Source organism: Ptychodera flava, chromosome 9 (genome assembly GCF_041260155.1).
Source record: "Ptychodera flava strain L36383 chromosome 9, AS_Pfla_20210202, whole genome shotgun sequence".
Classification (NCBI taxonomy): Eukaryota; Metazoa; Hemichordata; class Enteropneusta; family Ptychoderidae; genus Ptychodera; species Ptychodera flava.
Genome location: NC_091936.1, coordinates 3240478 through 3267500, shown reverse-complemented (window position 1 = coordinate 3267500; position 27023 = coordinate 3240478). Strand labels below are relative to the sequence as shown.

The 27023-nt window shown below is 36.2% G+C and overlaps 2 protein-coding genes across 4 annotated transcripts in view; both read right to left on the bottom strand.

Annotated features, from left to right (window-relative positions):
* LOC139139766 (short transient receptor potential channel 5-like) overlaps nt 1-8091 on the bottom strand; it is a 13207-nt gene extending 5116 nt beyond the window's left edge. Inside the window, exons 1-6 of one of the 3 annotated variants that reach the window (XM_070708672.1) lie at nt 7411-8091; nt 6240-6507; nt 4391-4544; nt 2446-2642; nt 723-935; nt 1-89 (exon numbers count right to left, since the gene is read on the bottom strand). The exon at nt 1-89 is cut by the window's left edge and continues 657 nt beyond it. In XM_070708672.1, coding sequence (XP_070564773.1) covers nt 1-89; nt 723-935; nt 2446-2642; nt 4391-4544; nt 6240-6476 — 890 coding nt within the window. In that variant the 5' untranslated portion in view covers nt 6477-6507; nt 7411-8091. Of the gene's footprint in view, nt 90-722; nt 936-2445; nt 2643-4390; nt 4545-6239 lie in introns of all 3 variants that reach the window. The other 2 variants (XM_070708671.1, XM_070708670.1) reach the window with 2 other exon arrangements.
* Nucleotides 8092-12405: 4314 nt separating this feature from the next.
* Nucleotides 12406-24458, bottom strand: LOC139139765 (short transient receptor potential channel 3-like). The gene is made up of 10 exons (XM_070708669.1): nt 24318-24458; nt 23530-23882; nt 20037-20190; nt 19604-19779; nt 19025-19240; nt 17041-17822; nt 16411-16696; nt 15674-15844; nt 15060-15104; nt 12406-14131 (listed from the first exon to the last, which is right to left on the bottom strand). The coding sequence occupies exons 2-10, from the start codon at nt 23806-23808 to the stop codon at nt 14021-14023; spliced, it is 2220 nt and encodes a 739-aa protein (XP_070564770.1). The 5' UTR covers nt 23809-23882; nt 24318-24458; the 3' UTR covers nt 12406-14020.
* Nucleotides 24459-27023: the final 2565 nt, after the last annotated feature.

Sequence of the window (27023 nt, the reverse complement as noted above, 5' to 3'; positions counted from 1 at the left end):
GGTTTTGTTGCTTGGAGATTGGACTGTCCATCTGACATCCTCTCCCACTCCATTAGAGCAACTTGCTGGCATTTGTCGTCTGCAACAAACTATAGAAGATCAAAGGCATAAATACTCTATCGCGCCTAAAATTACATACAAAAGCCCTTTTCACATTCTGTAGGAATTAAACATCCTGCAGCAGTTAAAGATTCATGAAGCATTTTTTGCCGAACACAGCATAACATTCGTCAATCCAGTAGGACAGTAAAGCAAATATTTCTTTTCCATAAATAACAAATGTTCACAATCATGGCGTATGTCTCACCAGGCAAACGGTACCAGATGGTATTTCTACGAAACAAACACGCATCTTTAGGATGTGACCTATTTCTATTATAGCCGGCATGACTAAACCCAGTGTCACATAGGAAAGAAATGACGTATTTGTTAAAAGCAACTAACAACATTCCCTGGGTAATGTGCCTTGAGAACCATCTCGTCCAGCAGCCTTTGTCTTTTCCATGGTTTAATATATCATTATTTGTTACTGTGTTTTATTATACGACCGCGATGATGCATATAGCTTTGCCATACATTAAGTGCGATCTTAAGGTTAGGTGTGTTACTGTATTAAGGACAAGTTCACAAAATTAGGTTTGATGTTAATTTTGCCATAGGACATATGTTGTTTTCAGATTCATTGAGAACAATATGCGTTTATGTTAACAATGCATACGTACACTCTTAGTACGAGTTTGTATGGCCTTGTATAGATTAGTCCATTTTTCATGTGGTGTTTCTGAGCAGCAGTCTGTGCAACTTTTCCGTCCATAACATGATTTACATAGTTGTCTTCCTTGGAGTAACATCTTGACCTCAGATAAACTTTCGCAGCAGCCAACTAAATCCAAGGCGAATTGCTCGACTCTTCCCCGCAGACCTTTGTATTCTTTCTGAAGGTAAAACATAATGTTATGTTAGACTGTTACAGGAAATGTACAGAAGATTTTTCCTCAAGTCCAGCGCCCTCAGAAATGTTCATCATCACTAGAAAATAATCTGTCTTGTGTTAAATACATATGACACAAATAGGGACAGATGGAGAAAAATTAATCTAGGGCAGAACCTTCATACTTACATTTAGCAAACAAAAAAACCAAGCAGTTGTTTTTTGAATAGTGACACATTTTCAACATTTCTTATATAAGGTGGAATATCGTTCTAAAGTACAGTAGCAAGGTAAATGAAAGTTCTTTTTCCAGCAGATGTTTTAAAAGAAGGTGCATATAAATTGTTACTTGAGCTGCGTGTGTTGAAATTGCTCATTTTTGTGACATAGCGGAACTGGTCTAAATAATCAGGTGCAAGACCATTGAGGATTTTAAATGTCATTACAGCGACAAAATAATCTATACGAAAGTCAATCGGTAGCCAATTTAGACTTACTAGTAAAAAAAGAACTCGGGAAGACACGGATAAATCAACACTTAGAAAGACCCTAACAGCTCTTTTTTGAAGCTTTTAAATTCTTAGAAGATTGGTTTTTGTTGTGTTGCCCCATATTGTACAACAATAATCAAATACAGACAGAAAAGAGACGTTATAAACCATACGGAAAACGTGAAGTGAAGTCAAAGCACGCAGCTTTCGCAAGACGCCAATTCTAGATGATAATTTCTTATATAAGGTGTCAATATGAGTGTCCCAACTCAGTGTACTGTCAATATGAGTGTCCCAACTCAGTGTACTGTCAATCTCAACACCAAGCAGAGTATGCGAAAAAACATTACAAATATCAGAATCTTAATACGCACATTTAACATAATGTTAAAATTCTTCAAACAATAAATCTTTTGACGTGAAGCGACAAACATGCATTTGGTTTTAGTTGTGTTAAGGGACATTGCATTATTTGTGATCTAAGAAGAAACGGGTATGACCTCATCTTCAATTTTCTTATCAACATCATCCGTATTGACCCCAGAAACACATAATGTTTGATCGTCAGCAAACATATCTTAATTACCAATATTGAGACATAAAAGCAGGTCATTGATGAAAACTAGAAATAAAAGAGGGCCTAAGATCGACCCCTGTGGAACACCACATACAATTGGTAAAATCTGTGAATTCGCCCCAAGATAACTCGTAAATTGACATCTATTTGCTAAGTATGAACGGAACCAAGTCAGTGATGAACCCTGTACACCATAAATAGACAGATTTGTAATAAGAACATCATGATCAACGTGATCAAAAGCTTTACACAAATCTAAAAACATCAGGCCACTGTAAAGACCTTGATCAAAAGTCAGTCTGATATCGACTTACCACATAGAAACAGTCAGTCTGATATGGACTTACCACATAGCAACAGTCAGTCTGATATCGACTTACCACATAGAAACAGTCAGTCTGATATGGACTTAGTACATAGAAACAGTCAGTCTGATATCGACTTACCACATAGAAACAGTATATCTGACTTTTGTGATACCTCTCCTCAAGTTCTTGTTTTATCTTAAATATTTCAATCATGGGGTCTTCACTTGTCATTGCGATGTACGCCATACTAGACCTGGCTTGATAAACCTTCAATGTTTGGAAATTCAAATTAACTCCATAATCGTCTTTATAGTGGTTCATCAATCTAGTCATATCTGCGTCATGAGAAATATACTTAATAGTTAATAATAACAAAATTGTAGATGTTGGTTATTTCTTTGTTGTCGGAAGCTTTCAGCCAAGAAATAAAATAATACAAAGGGATAGTTGTCATTCAATCGTTGTTTATGGTAAAACTTGATAAGGTGTTTAATTCATCTCAGAAAACGCTAATACAAAACAAGACCGGCAAATGTTGACGGTTAACGACAAATGCAGCATGGTAAAGAATCCGTGGCATTTTAGGCCAACCATATTTTGATGTGGAAATCACTGAAAGACAGTACAAATTATGTCTAAAATGCATTTCGTTACGGATTTCATACCTAAGGAAATGACGGTTTCAAGCAATTTTTGCATAAATCGCTGCGAATTTGTGAACGGATTCGAAAATTTAAATTGCGCGAGGTGAGCAATCCGTGGCATTATTTAGCGAACCATTTTTTCACCCTGAAATCAGAGAATGAAAGTCAAAATATGTGCAAATTTCATGAGTTCATCGGTTCACTTGACCATTATTTGTTCTTTGCGGTAGCTTCCCATCCTCTTTCTCGACTGTCTATGGTCTGACCAAACGATAACAGCAATAAAACAATGCAGTGGCATATTTTGTGGATGAAATGTTATATTGTACACAGGGAAATAGTAACTTGAAATTGGAAAAAAACTGAAGTATATTAGTATAAACGTAAAACTATTTCTAAAAATTTTACGTACATATAGTTTTTGTTGAAGAGAGTATAGGGAATTAAGTTTTTGAATTACATACGCGTATATGGTTTTGAAAGAATACACTATTTTAAGTCATGAACCCACTTTAATAATTGTCGAGGCTGAGACAGGCATAATTACAAAAAGTATATATAAAATTGCGAAAGCGCGTCACTCCGTGGCTTGGGATTGAATGGTTTTGAGAAGTAAAGTTTATAATTCGAGTTATGAACTGGCAGATGTTTACAGTAATTTCAGAGTAATACTCGATGTCACGCCACTGCATTTCATCACTGAGATAATGCAATTTTTTTTAGGAATTTTAAATCAGTCTGTTTTTATAGGTGCGAACTACAGCAAGGAATGAAATCATAGACATGAAATCAGTAAAATATATCCCTTTGTTGGCATTTGTGCTAACTTCTCCGAAAATATACCATCATTATACTTTATGCAATGTCTTAAGCGTTTGTGTTGCAGAGATAACTCAGCATGTTGCTAAATTATCAGTGATGTCGTCCAGTTTTCATAGTTTATTATTATCAATATCGCCAGATGGCAGAGCAATATACCAGAAATATTAATAGAAATTTCAAACGTTTACGTCACCATCAGATATAGATGACGACACAATACATGTTAGAGGTCGCTGATCTATCTGCAGCGTTATATTGATGCTACCGTGAGCAGTTAACATTTTTCAAAGATTAGAAAAGCGGAGATAAAATGAACCATGGTTAGCCGATTACATGACTGCATGCTCGTTTTTTCTTTTACAGTTCACGATTCATCATTGGGGGATTTTCTATTTAGTTGCTATCAAGACAATAGGCATGTAAAAAGAGTCAGACTGTTACACAATAGTTTCCGCATTTCTGAGTTGCCAAATTAAATTATTCCAATGTTTACCATCCATAAATCATTACTCTGTCTTGACGAAGTCCGAGGAAACAACAGCCGTTTATTATTTTGAAAAAGCTATCGCCTTATCAAATAAGTCTTTTGACAATCCACCGGCCATATTGTATATTACCTTTTGTTGATAAATAATGTTTGTTCAGCGTTGCCTTGTATCTTAGTAGTAGATCAATCATATGAATGTTATCTTGCTCGGCAGCTATTTGCAGTGGTGTGGCCATGTGTTGGCGCCATAATCCCTCATAGTTTACATTTAAACCTGGTACTTCCTAATAACAAAAAATTAAAAAAATCGATAATTAAGGTGTCGCTGGAGGAAGGTAATAAAACGATGTTGTAAATGCTACCGTGACGCAATGCTCTTTATGGCTGGGCCCCGTATTGTTCATTCGGAGTTTTGTTCTGAACGATTTCAAAGAAAAAAGTGCCATCCCCATTTGTGTGAAAACAACCCGGTTATCTTGTATTTAAGCTATTCTTAGAAATAAACGGTTTTGAGTTGTGAAAAGTGGTGCTTTATAGCATAGAAGCATGAAATAGTATGGTTACAGCAACAGTGATCAATCAACCTGCAATGTAATGTACGCAAGTCGAAAAGAACAAGCAAGCTCCATTAAGAAATCCATTAGTTCCCTGTACCCTAGCCATGCATGCAATCTCTCCATTGAAATTATTCTATAATTTTCTACATTCTGTTATGAGTTTTAATCTAAATAATAGGCCAGAGCATGAACGTTTGATTAAAGGAATGTGCATCAGATGATGTATAATATCGGTACATCGAGAAATATTGACTGTCACACGATTGTTTTCCGACCAACTACTCTTACACTCTGAACACTCACTGTGTTGCTTATGACTTGTTATTTATTAATTTGTATGATTCAATGTTGATTTCAGATTTATAAATACTTTAGAGTTTGCCAATAACAAAATTATGGTAAATAAACACTTTTATTCAAGAAATTCTACAAAATTCCTGTTTAAGGTGAAGCTGCATGTTGCCAACACAAGTTTTTTCAAAGCAATATTTCTCATCAAAGATGACAAGGAAACCCCCTCATACCATATATTTTCAAAATGCGAAGGCGCTAAAGTTTAATATGGTAGCAGTAGTTTACCCAAAGGATGAAGTGGTGTATATTTGGGGTAGAAAACCTCAATTTTGGTATTAATGAAATATATGAATTTAAGTCAAAAACTTGACACTATTTTCTGATGTGTAATATTTCACTTGAAAGAAGAGTGTATGTAGAAAAAAATAATTATTTTATTTGGCATTATCTATCCTCATTATAAAATGGTAGGGGTTTAAAGACTGACACTCTAAAAAATTGATTAAAATCATGATAAACAAAATTAAAATGCCTCTCATTCAAAATGTAAGAACTTTATTGCGAAACAACATAGTCGTTTTGTTATATAGCATTTACAGAATATGATGTGAAAATTTCAAAAAATTTGATCCAGCCAAAGTGGAGTTAAATTCTTTGGAAATTTTGAAAATGGGAGGAAAAAGAAGCCAGGAAATGGGGTAATTTGCATACATTTGCATAAATTAACTCTTCTTTATCACGCACCTTTCGACTGCTTGACAAGCTATAAGGTAAACCCAACCAATATTTTAATCTGAGGTTTACAAATTAATTATGGTGTAGCGCCCCCTTGATAGGTATTTCCTCATGTTCGATAGAACAACAATATGAAGAGAGAGAGAGAGAGAGAGAGAGAGAGAGAGAGAGAGATTGATTTTGAAGGGAAACGAGCAATGATGACGTCCTACATACATTACTACGTCAACACATTAACTAATAATCTTATAAGCTAACGGATGAATTGCCATGTTTTAGCATCTTGCAGTTTGAAAAGTCAAACGTTTATAGTAACTTTTACAGAGAGTCATACATAACAGACTGCAATGCTGCGATGGTCTCAAATATCTGACAAATTCCAGTTTCCCTTACCTTGATATAATCAGAGACGGCTTTTACATCTCCTTGTTCCACAAGGTGAAGCAATTTGACTTCCGGTGGTTGTACCTGTCTCAATTCGAATTGATCAACATGTCTGTGCACAGTGTTTTGTTTCACATCATTGATACCAAATATGTCACTGTATTGTCTGGTCACAAACACATTGTCATCATCTCCGACAGCGAGTTCCGATAAGTGATTTTCCATACTGTCCCTGTTGATATTCATTTCCTTCTCTTATAAGGATCTTTCTTGAGTTCTTAAAGTAAAATTTCGTCTGTTAGGGGAAATTATCACTAAAACACTACAAAATGTCACGTAGGGCTCAATCTGATAAATCCGTTCTGACCAATGCTGTTTTGTTAGAAACACACATGAGTTTAATATCGACGTATTGCGAATTTTCAAGATCTGTTTAAGGTTCTGCCGGGAAAAAAAACCTCTCAGGGTCCTTTTTCTCAAGTCACTTATTCCGCCATGACCTTACTGGCTTTTCAATAATGCTGACTATAAAAGACTCCACCCAAAACCCTTTCAAGGTCGTGTTTGATGTATTCCCAAATATGGCTGTCTCTGAAAACTTACTAGTATGCGGGTAGGGTTTTTTGGAATAATTGTCAATTCTGTTTGACTTGCTACCTATCAAACAGATATGACTTAAGCTTCCCCTTTGTCAACTTCTTAAACAAGTAATAGTCGAACATGGTCAGTATTAATTCAGCTGTCCAGGCCATAATTCTGTCTAAAGGTTTCATCACAGTGCCCAAAATTTCCCAGGACACTGAATATGCTATACAAAAGAGATAGCTTTGGTTTACAGGGCAGTAAACTACGAAGGTTGTCTTTACTTTAGGATAAACACAATTTAGGTGATAGCAGAATGGTAAAATGCTAACATGACAGAATTCTACTCCATCAGAATCAAATACCAGACGAAGGGTTTTTAAACCTCTAATCAAAACAAATAATTGAACTTACTGACATCAGGTTGTGTCCCATAATTTTACGAATACTTCCTGCGCCTGAATCGATATTTTAACTTAATATAGGAGAGGTACAGGGACACATTCCAGGATAAAGATTACAATATAAACAGCCTGCAAATATAATAGCTTCGATTTATGTGAGTCATACTTTAGGTCGTGATATTAATATTACTTACCCTTAATGAGAATGATATAATATACAAACAACAGAACAAACCGTCGCCAAATAAGAGAAGCCACTTGACTGGCATCGATTTTTTCTGATAAAGAAAATTGGTAGAGCTGATTTGTGAGCTGTCATGAGCCTTTTTTTAATTTACCAGACGTATAATTATTATTCTGATGAAATAAAGAATCAACTTCTGTGCATTGATTTAAGAGGACAGTGATTCGCTCTAAGGGATGATCGTTGTGTCACAGAGTTGAATTGCAGTCACATAATTTTGAAGCTTTTACAGGGTAGACAATAGAATGACATTGACAGTTACTGACCCGAAAACGAGGTCATTAATTTTCATAAAGCTGCTATGATTGATTAGTTTACAATTGAACGACTTTAAAAACAAATTGTTCATAAACAATGAAGAGGGAATGATTCCGTTTATGAAATTTTGTGAGCAATTTGAAGGCAAAGCACTTCAGAGGTATTCTGTAGACTTACCGATTGGCTCTGGTCGATGTTTATGTGCAAACTACAGAAATATCCTTCGCCAGATGCCGCTGTGCAATTAGCTCTGCTGCTGTGAACATTTTCTGTTTATATTTATAGACGCTTTGGCATATAATGTCCTGGTAATTGATGATGGGAACGTGATGGCGGTAGACTGACACACCTTAGTGCACCGACATTAATCAGTCGATGACCTAAAACACGTTTCTACGCTAAGAGTTTCAACTCGGTCACAAAGTTTTCACCCTGATTCTCGGTAACTTTTTATTTATCGAAAGCATTTGACATCTACTGTACCCTTTCTATGAAATGTTTACGTGTTTTTGTTCCTGGAAAAACGTCGCGCCAAACTAAAAATAATCGGTGATATTGGGAACTAGATCAAAATATTTCGCTGCCATTGTTTTCACCATGATATTGAGAAAGGCAATAATTTCAGCGCATCCAAAGAATGTATTTTATAGCTCGCGGACACTTACAAACAAATCATCATTACTATTCCTTCCACGTGAACTCAAAAGCTGACAAAATATGAATTATAATGATGCAGACTCATTCACTTCCAGTGTGTTTGCAATAACAGGTAAGCCTTATTGGTGCCTTCTTGGTGCGGTTTTTACATACGATATTTGCAACTACTGTATAGAAACCCCCCCCCCCTTTTGGGGAATAGCTTTAACAGATCGGTATTATCATTTGGGTGTATTTACTGACAATGCTATAGGAACATAGGTTGCTATATACTTTCTTCAAACGACGGTTATAGTTATTACATTAGTCTGTAACATTGGTTTGTGATCAGATATCGATACACACCAATTATAGATTGAAAATGACGATGCGTGCTGCTATTTTTCACAGTGATATTGTAAAAACGTTAAAGGCGTTGCCTTACTAAAAAAGAAATAAAGGCGTGACTGAGTCTACGTGCTTCCACATGTCTCCTTTGAAAAAGCCTTCTTTCAACGTTAGCCATTTTATTGAGTGGACGGGACAATAAAGTTGTCACTCAAATAAACCTTTCATACATTTTGTTCACCATGCGTCGCTTTTCCTTTCCAAGAGATAGGACGCGACATCCGCCTATCCCAAAGTCTACATCCGCATATCACAAAGTCCTCCCTGAAAGATTTTTGAGTGTTATATTCACCAAACACTTAAGCATTTGTTGGTAGAGTTTACCCGCACTATGTCACATTGTTAATCAAGATTTCACAATGTTGGTGTGTATCCTGGAAACCACTTATCATTTCAGTTGCATTTCAGTTGCCTAATGGTCTTTGACACAAAATAACGTTCTATTAGATTTCCACATCAACGCCTCTCATCATATGCCAGCAGCAGAACGTTGTTTGCACAGCTCTTGAATAGTGATTATAGACCTATCTGTCTGTCTGTCTGTCTGTCTGTCTGTCTGTCTCTCTCTCTCTCTCTCTCTCTCTCTCTCTCTCTCTCTCTCTCTCTCTCTCTCTCTCTCTCTCTCTCTCTCTCTCTCTCTCACACCAATACACCCGTGGCCACATTAGTGTTGATTAAGCCTGCCTGGTGCAAGCAGAAATTCTGTTTGTGTAAACGAAACAAAGTCGTGGTCGGTGTAATAAATGTAAAGTTCACTATCGGCACCCCATTGTTAGGACTGAGATAACGTTCTACTAAAATGTCTCGCCTGCCCAATTCAAATCAATGACAACACTGCACTGTAGACACGCTGTAAGTCTGCACTCCGACAATGAACATCAATAACAACGGTCGCGAATATCATACGGGAAAATCCTTCAGTAAGGACGTGGGCAGCTTGATTGTTCAAAATATAAGACATTGTGGTGGCAATTTGACATCTAGCGAGGTACCACGAGGAGCTACAAAAAAACAAGCGAGCGACCGTTTTAAGATAAGCGTAGAGGGAGCCAGAAAAGTTTGGAAGAGATATACATGTATCAAGACAGGTTCCCTTCAACCGGGATGAGAAAAGTGTCGTTCATGGTTACACACATGTGAATACATGTACATGTAAAACGCTACCCCGACTGTACTTTACTCTTACCTTTCCGTACCAAGTGAAATTGGAGTACGTTTATTCACGGTTTGTAGGAAAGAAACATGGCTTAGTGCAAGTGAATGTTTATTTCGAAAGTTTTGCAGTCAAGACGGGCGATGTCTGTAATTTAATTGCTAACATTTTCAAAGTGGCATTTTCTCAATTCCCGCGTCTGAACAAAGTCTGAACACGACACTTACGATACACGCTATAGTATCGTTGGTATTCATTCACTGCAATATTGAAATCGGCACAAAATGTGTGATGTTCTGTAACACTGACTGCATTTGAAACACATGAGTTTTACCTGAAACTAAATACTGATAGGGCAAATGCTGTGGTCAACATCATTTGTATACAGTGTATTTTATAATCACTCCGTAATTTCAGGCTAATCGGCGTGTCCACGGGGTACCGATAGTAGGATCATTATCACCACTGATGCAGGGTAAAGTAACCGTTTTATCACCCTTCTGCAGACAGAATTTCTGCTTGCACCAGACAGGCTTGATCAACACTAAAGTGGCCACGGGTGTAATTTGAATTGAAAGATCCACCGGATTCTTCGAGGTGTATTGAATATATAAACATGAAATTTGTGACCTATTCCGTTTTCAATGTCGTGGATTCCTCCACCTTAAAAAAACGTTTTTATCAAATGATATAGAAATAACGGGCGACGCGCTGACCATTAACGTTTATTTGTGGGCAAGGGCGAGAGGAAAGCCAAAAATTAACGGGCGAGGCTTGCCGAGCCCGTAATTTGGCTTTCCTCGAGCCCGCGCCCACAATAAACGTTAATGGTCAGAGCGGAGTCTGTTATTTCCATTATATTATCAGCGAACCCGAGAAAACCGTCAAAATTTGCGAACATTTCCGGAGCGAACGACAACTGGGCCCCAGAAACTGAGCAATACGCGACGCACTGTCACGCACGCTGTAAAAATTGGCAAATCCGGAGATGTTTTCAGAAAAAAGTATCTCAACTTGACCTACAAGTGCTCCATTTTATTTTGTGATTGATTATGATTTACGTTTGAGCTGTAAAGTTACGATACTTTCAGTTGTTAATCTTATTATTCATATTCACGGGCAGGTAAACAAACCATTACTGTGTATTTGTGGTCAGTCACGTGGTTCAGCTCGACCAATCAAAATGCGACGGACAGGGCATGGTAATATAATAAGCTTTGGTTAGGTGAAAAGGTAGAAAACAATAGATCTAAACGTTATTGGGTTGCTTTGATGTTTGAGCTTTTGTTGTGATTTAGCGATTCGGAATTTGATAACTGTGATAGCCCAAAATTTCCGGTTATATCATGAGAAACGGATATATATTTTAAGTAGTTTCTAAGCGACTTTCTTGCTACCGCAGTTTTCACAGAACATCGGCGATTGTTGAGTTTGTACATACTCAAAGCGATTTTAAACATTTCCTCTGGTCCATTCTGAAAATAGAATCACAGGTCACAAGATAGAAGTAGAAAACTCAGAACATGATAAAGAGTGCAATACTTCAAAAGATAGAAATTGAACACCCTATGAAAGTCAATCATTCCTGCTTAGTTAGCTGAAGACATGTGTTTGTTTACAAATAACCAAGGAGGAGACGTTATAGATGTTGATAAATGTATTCATTATATTTTATTTTTAAGGTTCCAAGACAAGAAATTTTACCTTTTTAATCTAACAATTCTCTAACGGTTAATAAGCTCAGAACCCCCGTAAAATATACATTTAATGAAAGCCTAGATGTACGGGAACATTTTGGTAACCACAGTATCACCATTATTTACATAACAATCACGCGACAAAGTAATTTGCATAACCTTTCAAATCGATTTTCCCTATGTTTTGTCTCAATACTTCAAAATATCTTACTCAAACTTGATGGAATACAAGCTGTCACAACGCTCTTTCAAAGTGTGTCTCATATTTTTTATATTTCGCTTAGATTTTTTGGAGCACAATTTTTTTAGAAATCAACTACGGTTAAATTTACTGCTCTGGAAATTTTTCCGGCACAAAAATTGTTTAAGACGGTTTAAAAACATTCTGAGATAGACTTTTGAAGACCCTTAGGACAGCTTGCACTCACACAAATTTCAGCCACATATCTCAAAGCATTGAAACAAAACATAGGGAAAACAAATTTTTGAAAGGTTATGCAAATTATCTGTCATGTGATAGTTATGTAAACAATGGTGACACTATGGTAACCAAAATGTTCCCCTATATCTAGGCTTTTCGAAAATATACAATTTACGGGGGTTCTGAGCTTATTAAACACTAGAGAATGGTTAGTTTAAAATGGTCAATTTCTTGTCTTGGAACCTTAAATTAATAGCCTGAATAATGTACGTGTTTCTTTTCAAACCATGAAACTCGTTACCCTTCACCTTAGATAGATGGCTGTTCACACACTGTGTACGAATAGTAACCATTTAACAATGGCAAGATTTCAACACGCTGGAAACAATTTATTACTTTTACACAACCCATTAACGCACTTGTTTAATTATCTCTAGCAACAAATTGGTAACGGCCGGTAGGCATACAATCAGACATAAGTGTGAATATACAAGTCTCTAAGAAACAGCCTATCTGATCGCGTACTCTATTTGATCCTGAAAGATTTTGCTACAACCTTAGGTTACAGAAACATGTATTGTTTTAAAGTTGCCTCTCCTTAGACAATGATGTAATGATGAGTAGCTATATCTTTTAGCAAGCCTTTCAGGAATACAAGCTGTACAAAATTCAAAGTCAGACAGAACAACATCCAGAGACGTCTGTAACATGGTTATTATTTCTTACCAATTTATTCATATCATCAACAAATATTAGATTATCATCCATTGGTACTAGACAACGATGATTTTATCTGTTTATACCAATAACCAAGATCGTCCTGTACATTCTGTATGGAGGACCTGTTTTCAAAATTGAAGTTTTTGTAATTCTTTCAAATGTTGACATGGAAAAGATATGGGAGAAATATTGTGAAATGCTTAAGGTTCCAAGACAAGAAACTAAACTCTTTAATCTAACAATTCTCTGGCTGTTAATAAGCTCAGAACCCCTGTAAATTATACATTTTCTGAAAGCTTAGACATACGGGAACATTTTGGTAACCACAGTGTAACCATTGTTAACATAACTATCACGCGACAAGTAAGTTGCATAACCTTTCAAAAATCTGTTTACCCTATGTTTTGTCTCAATACTTCAGAATGTCCGACTAAAACAAGCTGGAATGCAAGCTGTTACAACGCTCTTCAAAAGTGTGACCCAGATTGTTTATATCTTGCTTAGTTTTTATTTGAGCACAATTTTAAAGAAATCAACTAGGGTTAAATGCACCCCTCTGGAAGTTTTTCTTGAATAAAACTTGTTTAAGAACGTTTTTAAAAAATTCTGAGACACGCGTTGGAAGATCCTTAGAACAGCTTGCACTCACACAAATTTCAGCTACATATCTCAAAGTTTTGAAACAAAACATAGAGAAAACATTTTTTTGGAAAGGTTATGCAAATTACATATCACGTGATGGTTATGTAAACAATGGTGACACTAAGGTCACCAAAATGTTCCCCTATATCTAGGCTTTCTGAAAATATATAATTTATGGGGGTTCAGAGCTTATTAACAACTAAAGAATTGTTAGCTTAAAAAGGTCAATTCTTGTCCTGGAACCTTGAAACTCGTCAGTATATGATAAAAAATAGTTCAAGGTCAATAAAATTAAATTATACACGAGTCAGAAAGTAACAACTATAAAAAACCAATATAATAAAAATATCAATTATAATAATTAAGCACCTCAATACATTAAAATGATTCATAATTTAAACATTTCCATAAAATTAATACGTTTTCCGATAAATCACAGGCAATTTATGGTTTTCAAAATAAAAAAGCATGTGATGAATATACAGTACCTCAAAGACTGGCTTTCTGGTAATGGATCAAGCATATACTGATGTGAGAGACATTGTCCAAGTGATTTAAATACAATTATAATAACAAAGCATTGCATAAAAGTGATCTGAAGTGATGACAATTTACAAAATCCAAATCATTCAGATTTGGCCTTGGATGGGATTGGCTCCTTGTCTAATGACTCCTTTCTTCTTTTCTTTTTCTTGTCTCGTCTTTCAAAATATCTACACAGTAACGCCTTCATCAGCTGAAAACAGTATGATCACCTTTATCAACAATTTTTTTTGCGAACATTACAACAAGGTAGAAGTTACACCTTGCTACAACTGAAGATCGCTTGGTCCATGTTCCTAAAGCCATTAATCAGTGCTTGTCTAAGGGTGCCTTTCATGGTGAATATATATATATATATATATATATATATATATATATATATATATATATATATATATATATATATATATATATATATATATATATATATATATATATATATATATATATATATATATATACTCCCTATGGTAGTGTTGGATTGTACCGTGGCTCAGCATGGACCAAGTGTCCTTCAGTTGCCAATGCAGCGATTACCCTCTCAGCATCACTATTTAGGGACTGGTCAGTTTCTTCGGCTTGGGGTGGATTATTTTTTGCCAACATCAAAAAGTGGCTCACCCCCCCCCCCCATTCCAACTTTCGAAAACAGGTTAATTCGTAAGTTAAAACGATTGTAAAGTTTGATTCCCAAGGCGATTTCAGTTGTCTCTTCATTCTATTATGTTTTATATACTGCTTTATTTCGTATTTATTTGGTGTTATGCTTGCTAGCAGTCAGCCTTTGACCTCTGACGTCAACAGATAATTACTAAAAAGGATTAATTCAAACTCGATGTATTAAATATGACTATAGTTTTGCCTGCCATTACAGTGAGGAACAACATTTTACAATTATCGTCTGAAAAGTTTCATAGCAAGAATGTAGTTAATTGATTGTAATCATATTATCACCTTCGTTTTAGCTCTCATGCTTTTCCAGTCCAGATACACTTATAAGTCCTTAAAATGTTATACAAAGGAAGATTTTAGGAGTATGCAGAATATGAAAGTTCGTCTTCAGAAGATTATCTCTTTATTTATGATTTTATTGTCTAGCTAAGATGATGGGAAATAATTACCGTGTCGTAATTTAATTTCCTCTTCGATGTCCTTTGCGACTGCTCCTGAAACACAAACGTAAATACTAATCAAGAACACGATTGGAACTAATTTGGGATAATTGGATGGTGAAGTAAGGTCGTTTTAATCTGCAAATGTAAGCTCACCTGCTTTTCTTTATATGAGAAATTTGTAATATTACAGCATTCAGCAATATTGCACCTAACACTTTTGAGAATTTTGAAAAATTTTGAAAAAACCCAAAGTAGTTCAAGGGATTTTGATAAACCTTCAAAAAAGTCACATTTCAATAAATTTTCGTAAAGGTGATATTCCAAGGTTACGGCTATCAAATATAAACCTAAAGAAGTTTAGAATCAAAGTTAGTTTTTACATCTTTGTTAAGCAAGAAGATGATCTTGGTGATTTTGGCGAGAGGGCCGTAATGAATCTTTGTGAAGTTTTAACTCAAAAGAACAAGACATAAAACTGAAAAGTGTGACAATATGACGGATTATGAATTTGAATCTAAAGACAAAGATTACCATATCTGAAGTAGATTCTGATGGTAATTTATTGTAGCACACAGAAATTAAAATTAATATAAGATGCCATTTAATAGTTACGTACGTACCTCTCTGTGGTTATCCGAGGCATGACGACATCGCCCAAAGATACTGAGCATTGTGTACCACGGCCAGGCGATGATATTGTAAGGTGGCGGAATGTTCCATTTTATCCCGCTGTCGATAAACGTCATCATGTATCGCGTTTGTATAAACCGACAGTCGAGCTCAATTCCTCGCTGAGAGATCACCGGAGAAAAATTCAAAATTATTTTTTTTATGTAATAACTCATCCAACAGGCGAACCCAATTACAGGATGAGGTACCCATAACCCACTACCAAATGGAGCACAGAGGAGTAAAGTGCCTTGCTGACGGGCACAACACCGTGATGGAGTCTCAAAATCACCACCCTTTGACAGTGAGTCCGTTACTCCGGACCTACCGGAAAGATTCCTAATCAACATTCTGATCGGACCTACTCAGATAACATCATGATAAATCATAATCTAATCTAATCATCAACTGATGTCATGCCGACAGGATCTCTTTTAATTTGATTACGTAAGAGAAAGGTTGCGGCACGGTCTCCCAAGCTACTCTTTTGTGTGTCATTTCATGGAGACGAAACGATGTGTCCTAAAACGTTACGATATGTGAATAATAAAGTATTTAAAAGAATTTGAATTTCGTGAAAAGACTGTAAAAATTAAAATGCAAAACTTGATGTACAACAGTGAGAAGAACGAAGTAAGTTTCATTGTACGAAAATGTTTAGAAATAATAATAAGTGAATGGCACGGACCTGCACCTTTGCATAGGTGTCCGACATCATGGCAATAAATAAGTTGAGAAGTACCAGCAGTATTACGATGCTGTTAACGCAATAGATGACAATTCCAAACATCTCAATTGCTAAACGATCATCCAGAGACATTACCATAGCACTACTTGTTGCAGTCGAGTTACAGACACAATCTGAGCATGCGCTCGTACCGCTATTCGCTGCAGGAAGTGTTGACACGTACAGATATTGGACGTAGTGTATTCCGAACAAAGCCCACATCACTCTTGCTAAGGTTCCCTCAAAACTGCAAAAAAGTGTGATGTCCTTAATTGATATTCTTCAGTTGATTTTTATATTATCGATTACGCTAATAACTTTCTGCCAAACTTACGTGAATGTGGATCGAGAGGACCTGCTTACGTTTTAGTTTAAGTGGAAAGCTTAACAGAACAATGAATTTTGTGAATTTGCACTGCAAATAGTTTCAAACTTGATGATAAAATGGGGAATGTTGTGAATAGAGAATAGTATCAAAATCAAACAATTGCAGGAGAGATTTAATTAATTACTTATTTGCAACTACATTTAATGTAAAGATAATATAAGAATATATTATGCCGTATCTTAAAACCTCCATTGTTACTGTACCTGTACATCTCTGAGTCTTCCCCGTCAACAACAACTCTGAAATAGAGTATGTAAAGGGACACTCCGAATGATAAGCCAACAATAAAAAAGACGATGAAGAAGCGAATCACATCTGGTATCATTTTCTTGAATGAAATAATCAACTTTCCCGTGAAGTTTATGTTCTGCAAGCTTCTTAACACGTGACTCACGCCAATCGTTATAGTAACACTCACTAAACAGCGCGTTCTCACGTCCGAGATCTCGCCAATGCTGAGGAATTCCAATAGGTTTTCTGTGTAAATCACTAGAAACGTACAATACCAAAGCAACATAGTCACATGCCACAGTTCAGACAGGTACTTTCTGATACCCATGTAGTGCATTCTCCGAATAACATGAAAGCATGAACCAATGACCCAAAGCGTGTGGTAAACCAACAGTGGATGAATAATAGCATCGCTGTGACGGCTAGCCGTTGTTTCCCATTGTGCTAGGGAGTGCTGCGGTATGAATATAGCCAGAGATACATACACATGTATTCCCATAAAGGTCAGAAAAGACAGCTGATGGAGCACTGAGCAATTTATTGGACTGAACACAAGTCTTGCTAATTTGCAGTACGGCCATGTTATGCAAATTAGTGCCATTATCGGTTGAAGAAGAGTACACAGAAACATGAAGCAGAGGAAATGGATTAGCTTTTGCTTTCCGAGATCAAAACTGTAATCTGATCGTTCAACTCTGGGTCGTCTTATCCATTCCCTCATGATCACTTGTTGACATTGCTCGTCTGCAATAAACTAGACATGTCAAATCGTGAATTAGTCAAGGACCAAAGAGTTGAAATCCAAAAACGGTATTACATATAGTCGAATCATAACTGACACCCAGAAAGTATGAGAACCAATGAACTTATATTTAGGGGGTCAAAGCCTACTGGGCTAGAGGTTTGATTTTTGTTGGATAATGATTAAAGGGACATTAGCTGTAACTTTTGACTAATTTTTCACTATTATTATGTTTCAATGTATCAACTACAGAATTTTACAGAATTCAATCATCATGACCAGTGCCCGGTGTCCTGCTTGCCAACACAGCCTGTGTATATGAAATGACCATTGTTATTGTTGATAAATGTATTCTAGTCCGGACCTGATTACAAAATTTAAACAATTGCAATGCAGATTATACTCATATAGGGTATATTTGTTAGGTAAATATTAGGAATTTCTCCCTGGTTCAGGGATTCAAACCAGAAAATGCAGATGATACACAGAACAAAAAAATAAATAAATGACCAAAGTTACAGCTAATGGATCTTTAATGTGGGACCAAAATGTAGAATGACCCAAGATGATCTTTGACCTACTTTCACACAAATCGGTAACTAATAGGGGCTACAGTCCTGCTTTTTGTTGGATTATCACCAGTATGAAAGAATTTGTTTTCTCTGAAAGGGCAACGACCTTTAAGATGACCTTTGAACTACTTTCTATATGAAAGTACAAGAAGTTTGGGTTCTGTTGTATATTAACATAGCTAAATTTGACCTTTGGCCTACTTTCCTGTATCTCTGCAACTGCAACAATTACAAGTATAGTATCAAAAGACATAAGGTACCGCCTTTAGCTAATCACTTTCAGAACAAAACACCTCATTAATTATCTGCATACCTAATTTATAGCTGACAGATAGGTCTGGACAACTTGTGTGGTTTCATATGGAGCAGTAGGGATCAAGCATTCTTAGCTAACAAATTGAACTAAACATTGCTTTTGTTGCATAATTACCATCATGCTTGGGCGCAGGTAATGATGCTTGCAGCTTTAACTTCTCGTTTTTACAGGGTAATAGTTTGTATAATGTACAAATTATCAGAAACAGTCAACTGTGCTTCTATCTTGCACTTGGTGTCAAACTTCCGTATGTTTTGTTTGTGCGTGAAAATGATTGACCCACATAAATACAGCAGCATAGACTTGATAAAGTAACGTAATCTTACAGTTTTGTGATCAGTTTCTATGGCCTTGTAAAGATTCAACCACTTGTCACGTCCTCTTCTGCACACACACCCAGTGTTTGATGTGCCCTCGCAGCACGACATACAGAGCGATTGTCGTCCGTGTAGCAAGATTCTCACTTCATCGAGGCCATCACAGCATCGCAACAAATCTATGGCAAATTGCTCCATTCTGTGATGCATAGCCTTGTATTCGTTCTGAAAATAGACGACAAAAATATTTGGAAACGTTAAGTTTTTGATTGCAAAAGACGGATCGAAGTTACTATTCGTATCTTGTCGCCAATATTTAAGAATAGAACATAAGAGTTGTTTGAACCCCTAGAATTCAATGCAAGTGTTATTTTCTTTTTTGTTCATCGATATATACTTGATAGTGAACTTTTTCAAGGGCTAATGTATTTGTCATTCTCTTTGAGAGAAACGAGAATGGAGGTCACGTGATGGTATCTTCAACAATGTATTTACCAAAGGGGGTGTAGATAATCATTTGGGAAATCAAACATTACATAAACTGACAAATATTTCATTTGTTGACAGAATAACATACCATAGACTTACAATGTAGAATCCTTCAATCTTGCTCGTGAAATGCTTTCCTGCAAGTTCATGTCTTAATTGGAACGCTGTAGTAAGAACATCATCACTTGTCAACGCAATATAGCCTTCACTTGATCTGGCTTCATCGTATTTCAACTTTTGAAAACTCAGTAGTAAGCCATCATAATCATCAAACTCTGTCGACAAATTTGATAGTAATTCGTAAACAACACAGTAATTACTGCGGTAGGTAAATCGTGTCGTGGACAGTCAAGTGTCCACCATATCACCAAGTGGCGTAAAGCAGCCGTTTTCCATTGATCTTGGATAGTGCAGATTTTTATAACATGCGATGGACAGCGGCATTGTACAAAAGGAATAACAAACCATACTCACAAGAAATGACAATGACAGGGGATCCATAAATGAATGAAATATTGTTTGCGGTACTCACGATGTATGCGTTCTGGTTTCTTCAGTGGTTTGGCATTGTGTCGAAATAGAAGATCCATCATGTGTATGTTATTTCCTTCAGCTGCTATGTGAAGTGGTGATGCCATATAACGATTCCATCGTACTTCGTAGTTTATGTTTAAATTCGCCTTTTTCTAACAAACGCAAAGAAAATATATCTAGTACTGATTATAAAAATTAATTTACATAGTTTAAAGCCACTCAAAACAGTGATCGAATAGGCTTGGTGAAAATTAATCAAAACCTTGGTGTAAAAGACAAGTTATAGCAAGTACAACTGCTCAACATACGAAACTAACATTTATCCAAGGCGTTTTAATTGTTACGACAGAAAAGGATAGTGAAGACAGCGATTTAAAGAAATTTAATTACTAACATTCAAAAGGTTAAGGTCTAGATTAAAAAAAAACGAGTGTAAAGAAAGTTATCAGGTGGCAGTGTAAAACCTATGATACAGCGCAACACCTATAACTCACCACTTTACACCAGTTAAAGCACCGATAGGCAAGATGTCCTAAGTAGCATGTTTATAGGAAAATCGGAAAGTAGTCGAGCAGCTATTAATTCAAGTTAATCCAAATCAAACTGATTCAAAGTGCCTTGTCGTATTGATACACCTTTCTGGAAAATTTCAAATGGCCTTACAGCCATGTAATCATAATTATGCAACAATTTCGAAAACTTCTCAACTAATTAACATGGGACTTTACAACATAGTTCTTAATGTATTTAAAGTGCTAAATGAAAAAAAACAATAATAACTTTCTGCAAACTTCTACTCGACAGATCATCAAAGAACGATGGTCTATTCACCACAAAATATATTATCACGATAGTAGTATTATCGAAAATTAAAAACGAGCAGAAAGTATCAATGAGAAGTTAATTCACAGAAATGCGCTTGTCGGTCGAAATTAATGATGGGCAGTCTAGGACAGACAAAGTTCAAAGTGCAAGTTTAAGATTGTTCTTGGCAAAAGGAAGGTAATAGAAGCACGATCCCCATAGATTCATGCATCTTGTTTTTCTCCAAAAAATTGAGTTATTCACCGGATTTCAAATTTCCATGTCAAATGTACATGAAGTTGAAACGAAGGAGTAGCTTTGGCCAAAGGAGTGGCTATATTATTAATCGAATTCAAATTGGCAAATTACAAGTGAAAGGGAAACAATACTGGTCAAATGTGTAGGTTAGCTGTACGATGAGTTACTATTGTTGGCGGCGATATTCTCAATGACGCTGGGTGAATAGCTTGGATTTCTACAAAGGACTCGATAATTACATGACTCAATGCGTAATTTAATAAAGGCTTGTATCAACTATTCTTCGGATATTCTGGAAGATATTTCAGACTGAATGCAGTAGATGAATAAATTGGTAATTGAGAGAATATGATTAAGATGGGGCGTCCTTGAAAGGACAAGGTACAGGATTATTCTGAGTTTCTTGACCCGACCTCTGACGGTAATCAATGATTTACAGACTTCCTCATCCTTAGGTCATTAGGTTGTCTCGTAGCAGATCACGTCAAAAGACCCTAATATTGAGGAATCGTATATATAATATACTAGAAAACATGGTAAGTAGCTGATTTTCCTCAACGAAATGTAAAAAGAGTATCAAGAACTGATCCATGCACTGCATCTTAGGACGAGAGTGATGACTTTAATGGAATCGAAAATCACACATCTGGATAAGAAATTCATCAATGAATATATTTAACTAAGAACCCTATCCGACATACCAGGACGATCTTTTTACAAGATGGAGTAAAACTTTGTGATATTAAGTGTCAAACATTACAGAAATCCTCATTTCGAAAAAGACAATATATTCGTCGTATGAATATTTTGCATCTTGACAAACATGTATGAGCCTTCTAAACACGATGGAAATGTAAAAATGGTAAATGTTGATGACGGACTTTACACAATGCATACGTTTCACTGAATGACCAACACATGAAAGAGACATGACAGCGGGAGAAAAAAGGCAGGGCTAAATTTGCTGATTTAAAGTTTGCTACAGATCTTAAACAATTTACAATGATATGACACAGAAAGTATACATTGCACATACATTTAAAAGTAGGCGCAGGGTAAGAATCGAGTTGACCTGGAAAAACTTAATTCTACAAAATTTATAGTAACGTGATAAGTAAGAAACATCTTCTTCGTATCTTAAGAAAAATCATTCTTCTCGGCTAACTCATCTAAAATATGTGTATTATTGATACAATTTATGATCGTGTTTGTACTACTACCACATAGGAACAATCAACCATAAGGTACGGACTATGAATAATCTGTGAATGAATTACTATAAAAGGAAGTGTTTGTTCAGAGAATCTAATTGTTACCAATCGATTAAAAGATGCGGGTCCTGGCAGATGAATCCGATGATGTTTATTTACTCGTAAGAATCGAATGTTTTCTAGCCTTATGCGTGAATAAATTATGTTGGTTAAATAGAGGAAAAGCGTGCTTCAGACATGAGTAAAAAAATCAAAATGGTTTTTTGATGTCTTACTGAAACCGGTTAATCATCTAGAAGAATTAATCTCCGGAAAGACTGGAAGATACGTCTCCCTACATAAACCTTAGATATTGGACAACTAGGTGAATGCCCAGGACAGTAATCTCAGTAATCTAAGTTTCTCAGAGAGACCTACATAAAATTCATGAGGTCGGAACTACTAATCCAAAAGGATGTCGTGCTAATTTGATAGTCTTTTGCGTGGCCTTGCGTCGATACAGTGTATCGAGTAGAGAAATGTTTCTGAGAGAGTCATATTCACAAACAACATTTTTAGCCGCTGACCGTACTTTATTATAGGCTGTTAATTCCATTTCAGCCTCGTGTCACTTCAGGACGTTCGTGTTTTTCTGCAGAGCTGGTTTACCCAACGAAACCTTCAGACTGACGTTAAAACATAGTAATGCAACGATTTAAACATTGTTACAACTTTGTTTAAATATAAATTGTTTAGAAAAATGATATGATGAAATAGTAGTAAAAAACAGAGATAACATTACCATATGAAGGACAGTTTACAAACAAAGATACGATAACAATCTTACAGTCAGTCTTTCGTGCTCTATTCGCCTTCCACCATATTGATTTCAGACATTTAATACGCAACAGATGTGATGCACGTCAACATATTTAGAAAAGAATCAATTAGTGTTCTAATGCGGAAAGTAACATCTCAATTGTTTTGTGTTTGAGATGACTATTATGGAAACAGCACATGCCAGTACATATAACTGGTAAGAAAACAAATAACATCCTTCGAAAACAACCGAACGCGATGATCAAAGTATTAGCCTACGGTCCTAAAAATGGACGAATTTAGGAGATAAGCACTGAGTTCTATGAAGCACTGAATCATATTGCAAAATTAAAAGTGTAAGACAGTGCATCGTTTCAGGTAAACGAAATAATCGATGTAACAAGATAATGTTTGGTTTACCTTCAAATAATTGGCGACGGCTTGCACGTTCCCCCGTTCAATGAGATGTAACAATTTAACCTCTGGTGGTGTGGTCTTTCGAAGTAAAAATTGGTCGAACCTCACATGGTCAGTGTCGGCTACCTCTTCCTCTACACCAAATATATTTCTGTACGGTCTATTTACGGAGAGATTTTCAAGGTTATTGGCCATGGGTTCTGATGTGTCTTCCTCAGTCTTTCCATTTCGTCGAATTGGTGAGATATTCATCCTGTCGGCAGATGCACGATAATGGTCCATCTTTACTAATACGGATGTCACTCGGCAAAAGAGATTTTCTCTAACTCAGCTTAGTCGTCCCAGTACAATCGTCTCTACAAGTCAAATTGTAAATGGTCTGTTGGCTCTAATGGACTTGTTATTTATTAGATATTGAATTGCTTTGAGCATCAACGTATCATATCATGAGATGGAGGTAAGGTTATTTGAATAACATTAATCAATCGTCTCCTCCAGGACTGTGATGACAGGATCCAAGAAGCTTCATCGCAAAGCTCTTAAATACTAGTCAGGTTGCTAAGTGAATAAAGACAGGTCTCTTACATTCGTATAAAACTCGCGCTGTTACTCAGGGGAGCAAGCCTTTAATGGAATCTTGAAACAGTGCGAAACCTTCTTAGATGCGTACTGGCTAAAAGACAAACGTGAAATGAAGGGACATGATGTAACGGCGGTAGTATGTCCTTACTTTCTCATCAACGCAACCAATCTTATCACTGAAATCTATAAAGGCTAAAGGGTTTACTCACATCATTTACAGCATTCGATTACATCTTGATACAGCTGATCCGATATGACTAGGGAAGATATATCGCATATACAGCTTGCACTAAATTGCACTCAAGCAGTTAAACGGATACGGTGACACTTGGAACAATGATTAAGTGACTGTCAGCTCTTATGCTTTCTCATCCAATTCAACGATTGGCGAAAATGACTGTTTGTCCGGAGATAATTGAATTTTATTGTGTGCCTAGTATGCTTTACATTTAGGTCTGTGTATCAATAAACGAAAACGCGTTGAAGTGAATATGTCAACAATTGGAAGCATAACGATAACGGCGAAGACTGTTGAAAGCTGATTGGTTAAGCTCAGCGCAAAGAGTCAAAGCTATTGGCTCACACCACATGTAAAACACTACATGTAAAATTTAATCGATATTAAGTGAGTACCCACTTCGCTAAATGCAACCTCGCTAAATTTATTGTCAGACGGTGAGAACGATGTGCACGCATGGAAATGATATCAATGAATTCAATGTATATGAACACATTCACTCATTGATGACAGGTCGAGATTTCCTCAAGAAAATCAGGCCAAAAACAAACAAAACTTTTATATCCCAGTAGGCCGATACCTCCCTGATAGACAGGGACGATTAATTTATCAGCATTCCAAATCAAAGCCTTTCATTGACGTTTCCATTTCGGTGACATATTCTAAAACCTTGCCTCTGAACTTCAATTACGGAGACTACGAAGTGAATCGTTTTTCGTTTTGGAGTATTTTTGATAAACTTTGACTCGTGTTTTGACAAGTGTCTTAGTACGGACTGTGAGTATTCATGAAACGACGTATTCTCTGGATAAAGCAAGGGAAAGGGAACTCCTTGAATGACATGCTTTATTTTTACAATGAATATTCGCTTACGATTGATTGAAAATTCTATCAGTTGTTAATGTTGTCACTGCCGAGGTTGTATGTCGCATAAAGTTTATGATGATATAAAACTAACCAATGTTCATGTTTTCGGTACAACCTTCTACTGCAAAACACCTATATAATGCCTCAATTTGCGATAACACTCTTATCATTGCCCTTTTCATATTTTTGGGATTGCGGGTCCAATGTTCATTCGTAATGCTATGAAATTGTTTGTTCGTCAACTTCTTTGCTAGCCATAGAAAATGCAACTGCCAGAGACGTATGTACAGTTATCGCGAAAATCTTAAACAATTTCCCGTACGTTTATTGAATCAAAGTAAGACTTGAAGGTTACCACGGGCCAAAATGGATTGCACTAGAAACATGGTATGGAAGCAAATATGCTGTTTATACACATTTTGTGTATACTATACACAAACATGGGTCTTTAACCCCACAGTGTACAAAATTAAGAAGTCCGTTTAAAAATGTTCACATGTAAGTTGCTTTTCTCTCAAGATCTTGTCACAAGATATGAACCTCGCTATCTTGTGTGTGTGTGTGTGTGTGTGTGTGTGTGTGTGTGTGTGTGTGTGTGTGTTTTGCGTGTGTTCGAGCAAGTATCCCATCTTCCTTAATGAGACGACGTGTGACACAACATATGACATGGCGTGACACAAATGACACGATGTGTGACACAACGTATGATATAGCGTGTGACACACATTATGACATGGCGTGTGACACGTATGGCATGGCGTGTGATACACTTATTGTCACCATATTGTTCACGTAATTAACAGCACCATTCAGGAAAATTAACGTTGGTCACGGTCTTCATCGTGTGATGTATTCCCATAACATGCTAGTTTATGTTCTTTGCAACATAGACAGTAAAGAGGGAGACTTCCCCTCTACTGTCTATGCAAGGGTCTGCATTGACTACGTCTGTGTCCAGATGATATCCAACTTATCAATCCAGAGTTACAGAGTTGTTTACACATCAAGGTTTTAACCCTTTGAATGATTTAATTTTTTCCCACCAAAATTTTAGTGCAACATTTTATCAATTTATAAGCTTATGAATTTTTCAGTAATTCTTTTGATAATTTTGGACCAAATGGACATCACATTTCATTGGCTACCCTTTTTTTATCAAAATTTTGGCAGAAATCTAAAAAAATTGGGGTATATTTTATAAAGGCGACAAAAATTGACTTTGGCGCTCAAAAGATCTCAAGAACGAGTCAAGATTTGACGTTGACACCATTCTTTCTGCCTTTGTTTGGCACTTATACTTTACTCCAGTGAGGATTGTCTTCATACAATAGCAAAGCAACCAAGTAGTCCATCATAATCAATAAAAGCTTGCACCTGTCTGCTGACTTCACTCCTCGCATTATGCCACGATATTGCTATTTAAATTCAATCGAGATGGATCTATAGGCCATTGTCGATTGACTCCGTATGGTCGGCTGTCAATGCTTGAATTCATTCTTCCTGAATAATTACATTGCAATAACTTGATGCTTCCAGGAATTTTACTGTACATTCTGTAGACTTAATCCAATTTTAATTAAAATTTTCAAACCTTTAATTTTTATCAGCTGTACATTGACGTCACATCAGTAAAACCGAATGTAACCGAACCAATTCCGATGAGCAAATACCCTTGAACACTAACAATTGTTGAAACGTTTCTATTTATGATTTGTTTCATCATTAGACACGGTCAAAATTTTAGGGACTATCAAGTAAAATAAACTCGATAAGAACTCGCATTTGAACTTAGAATATGTTTAACTTCTTA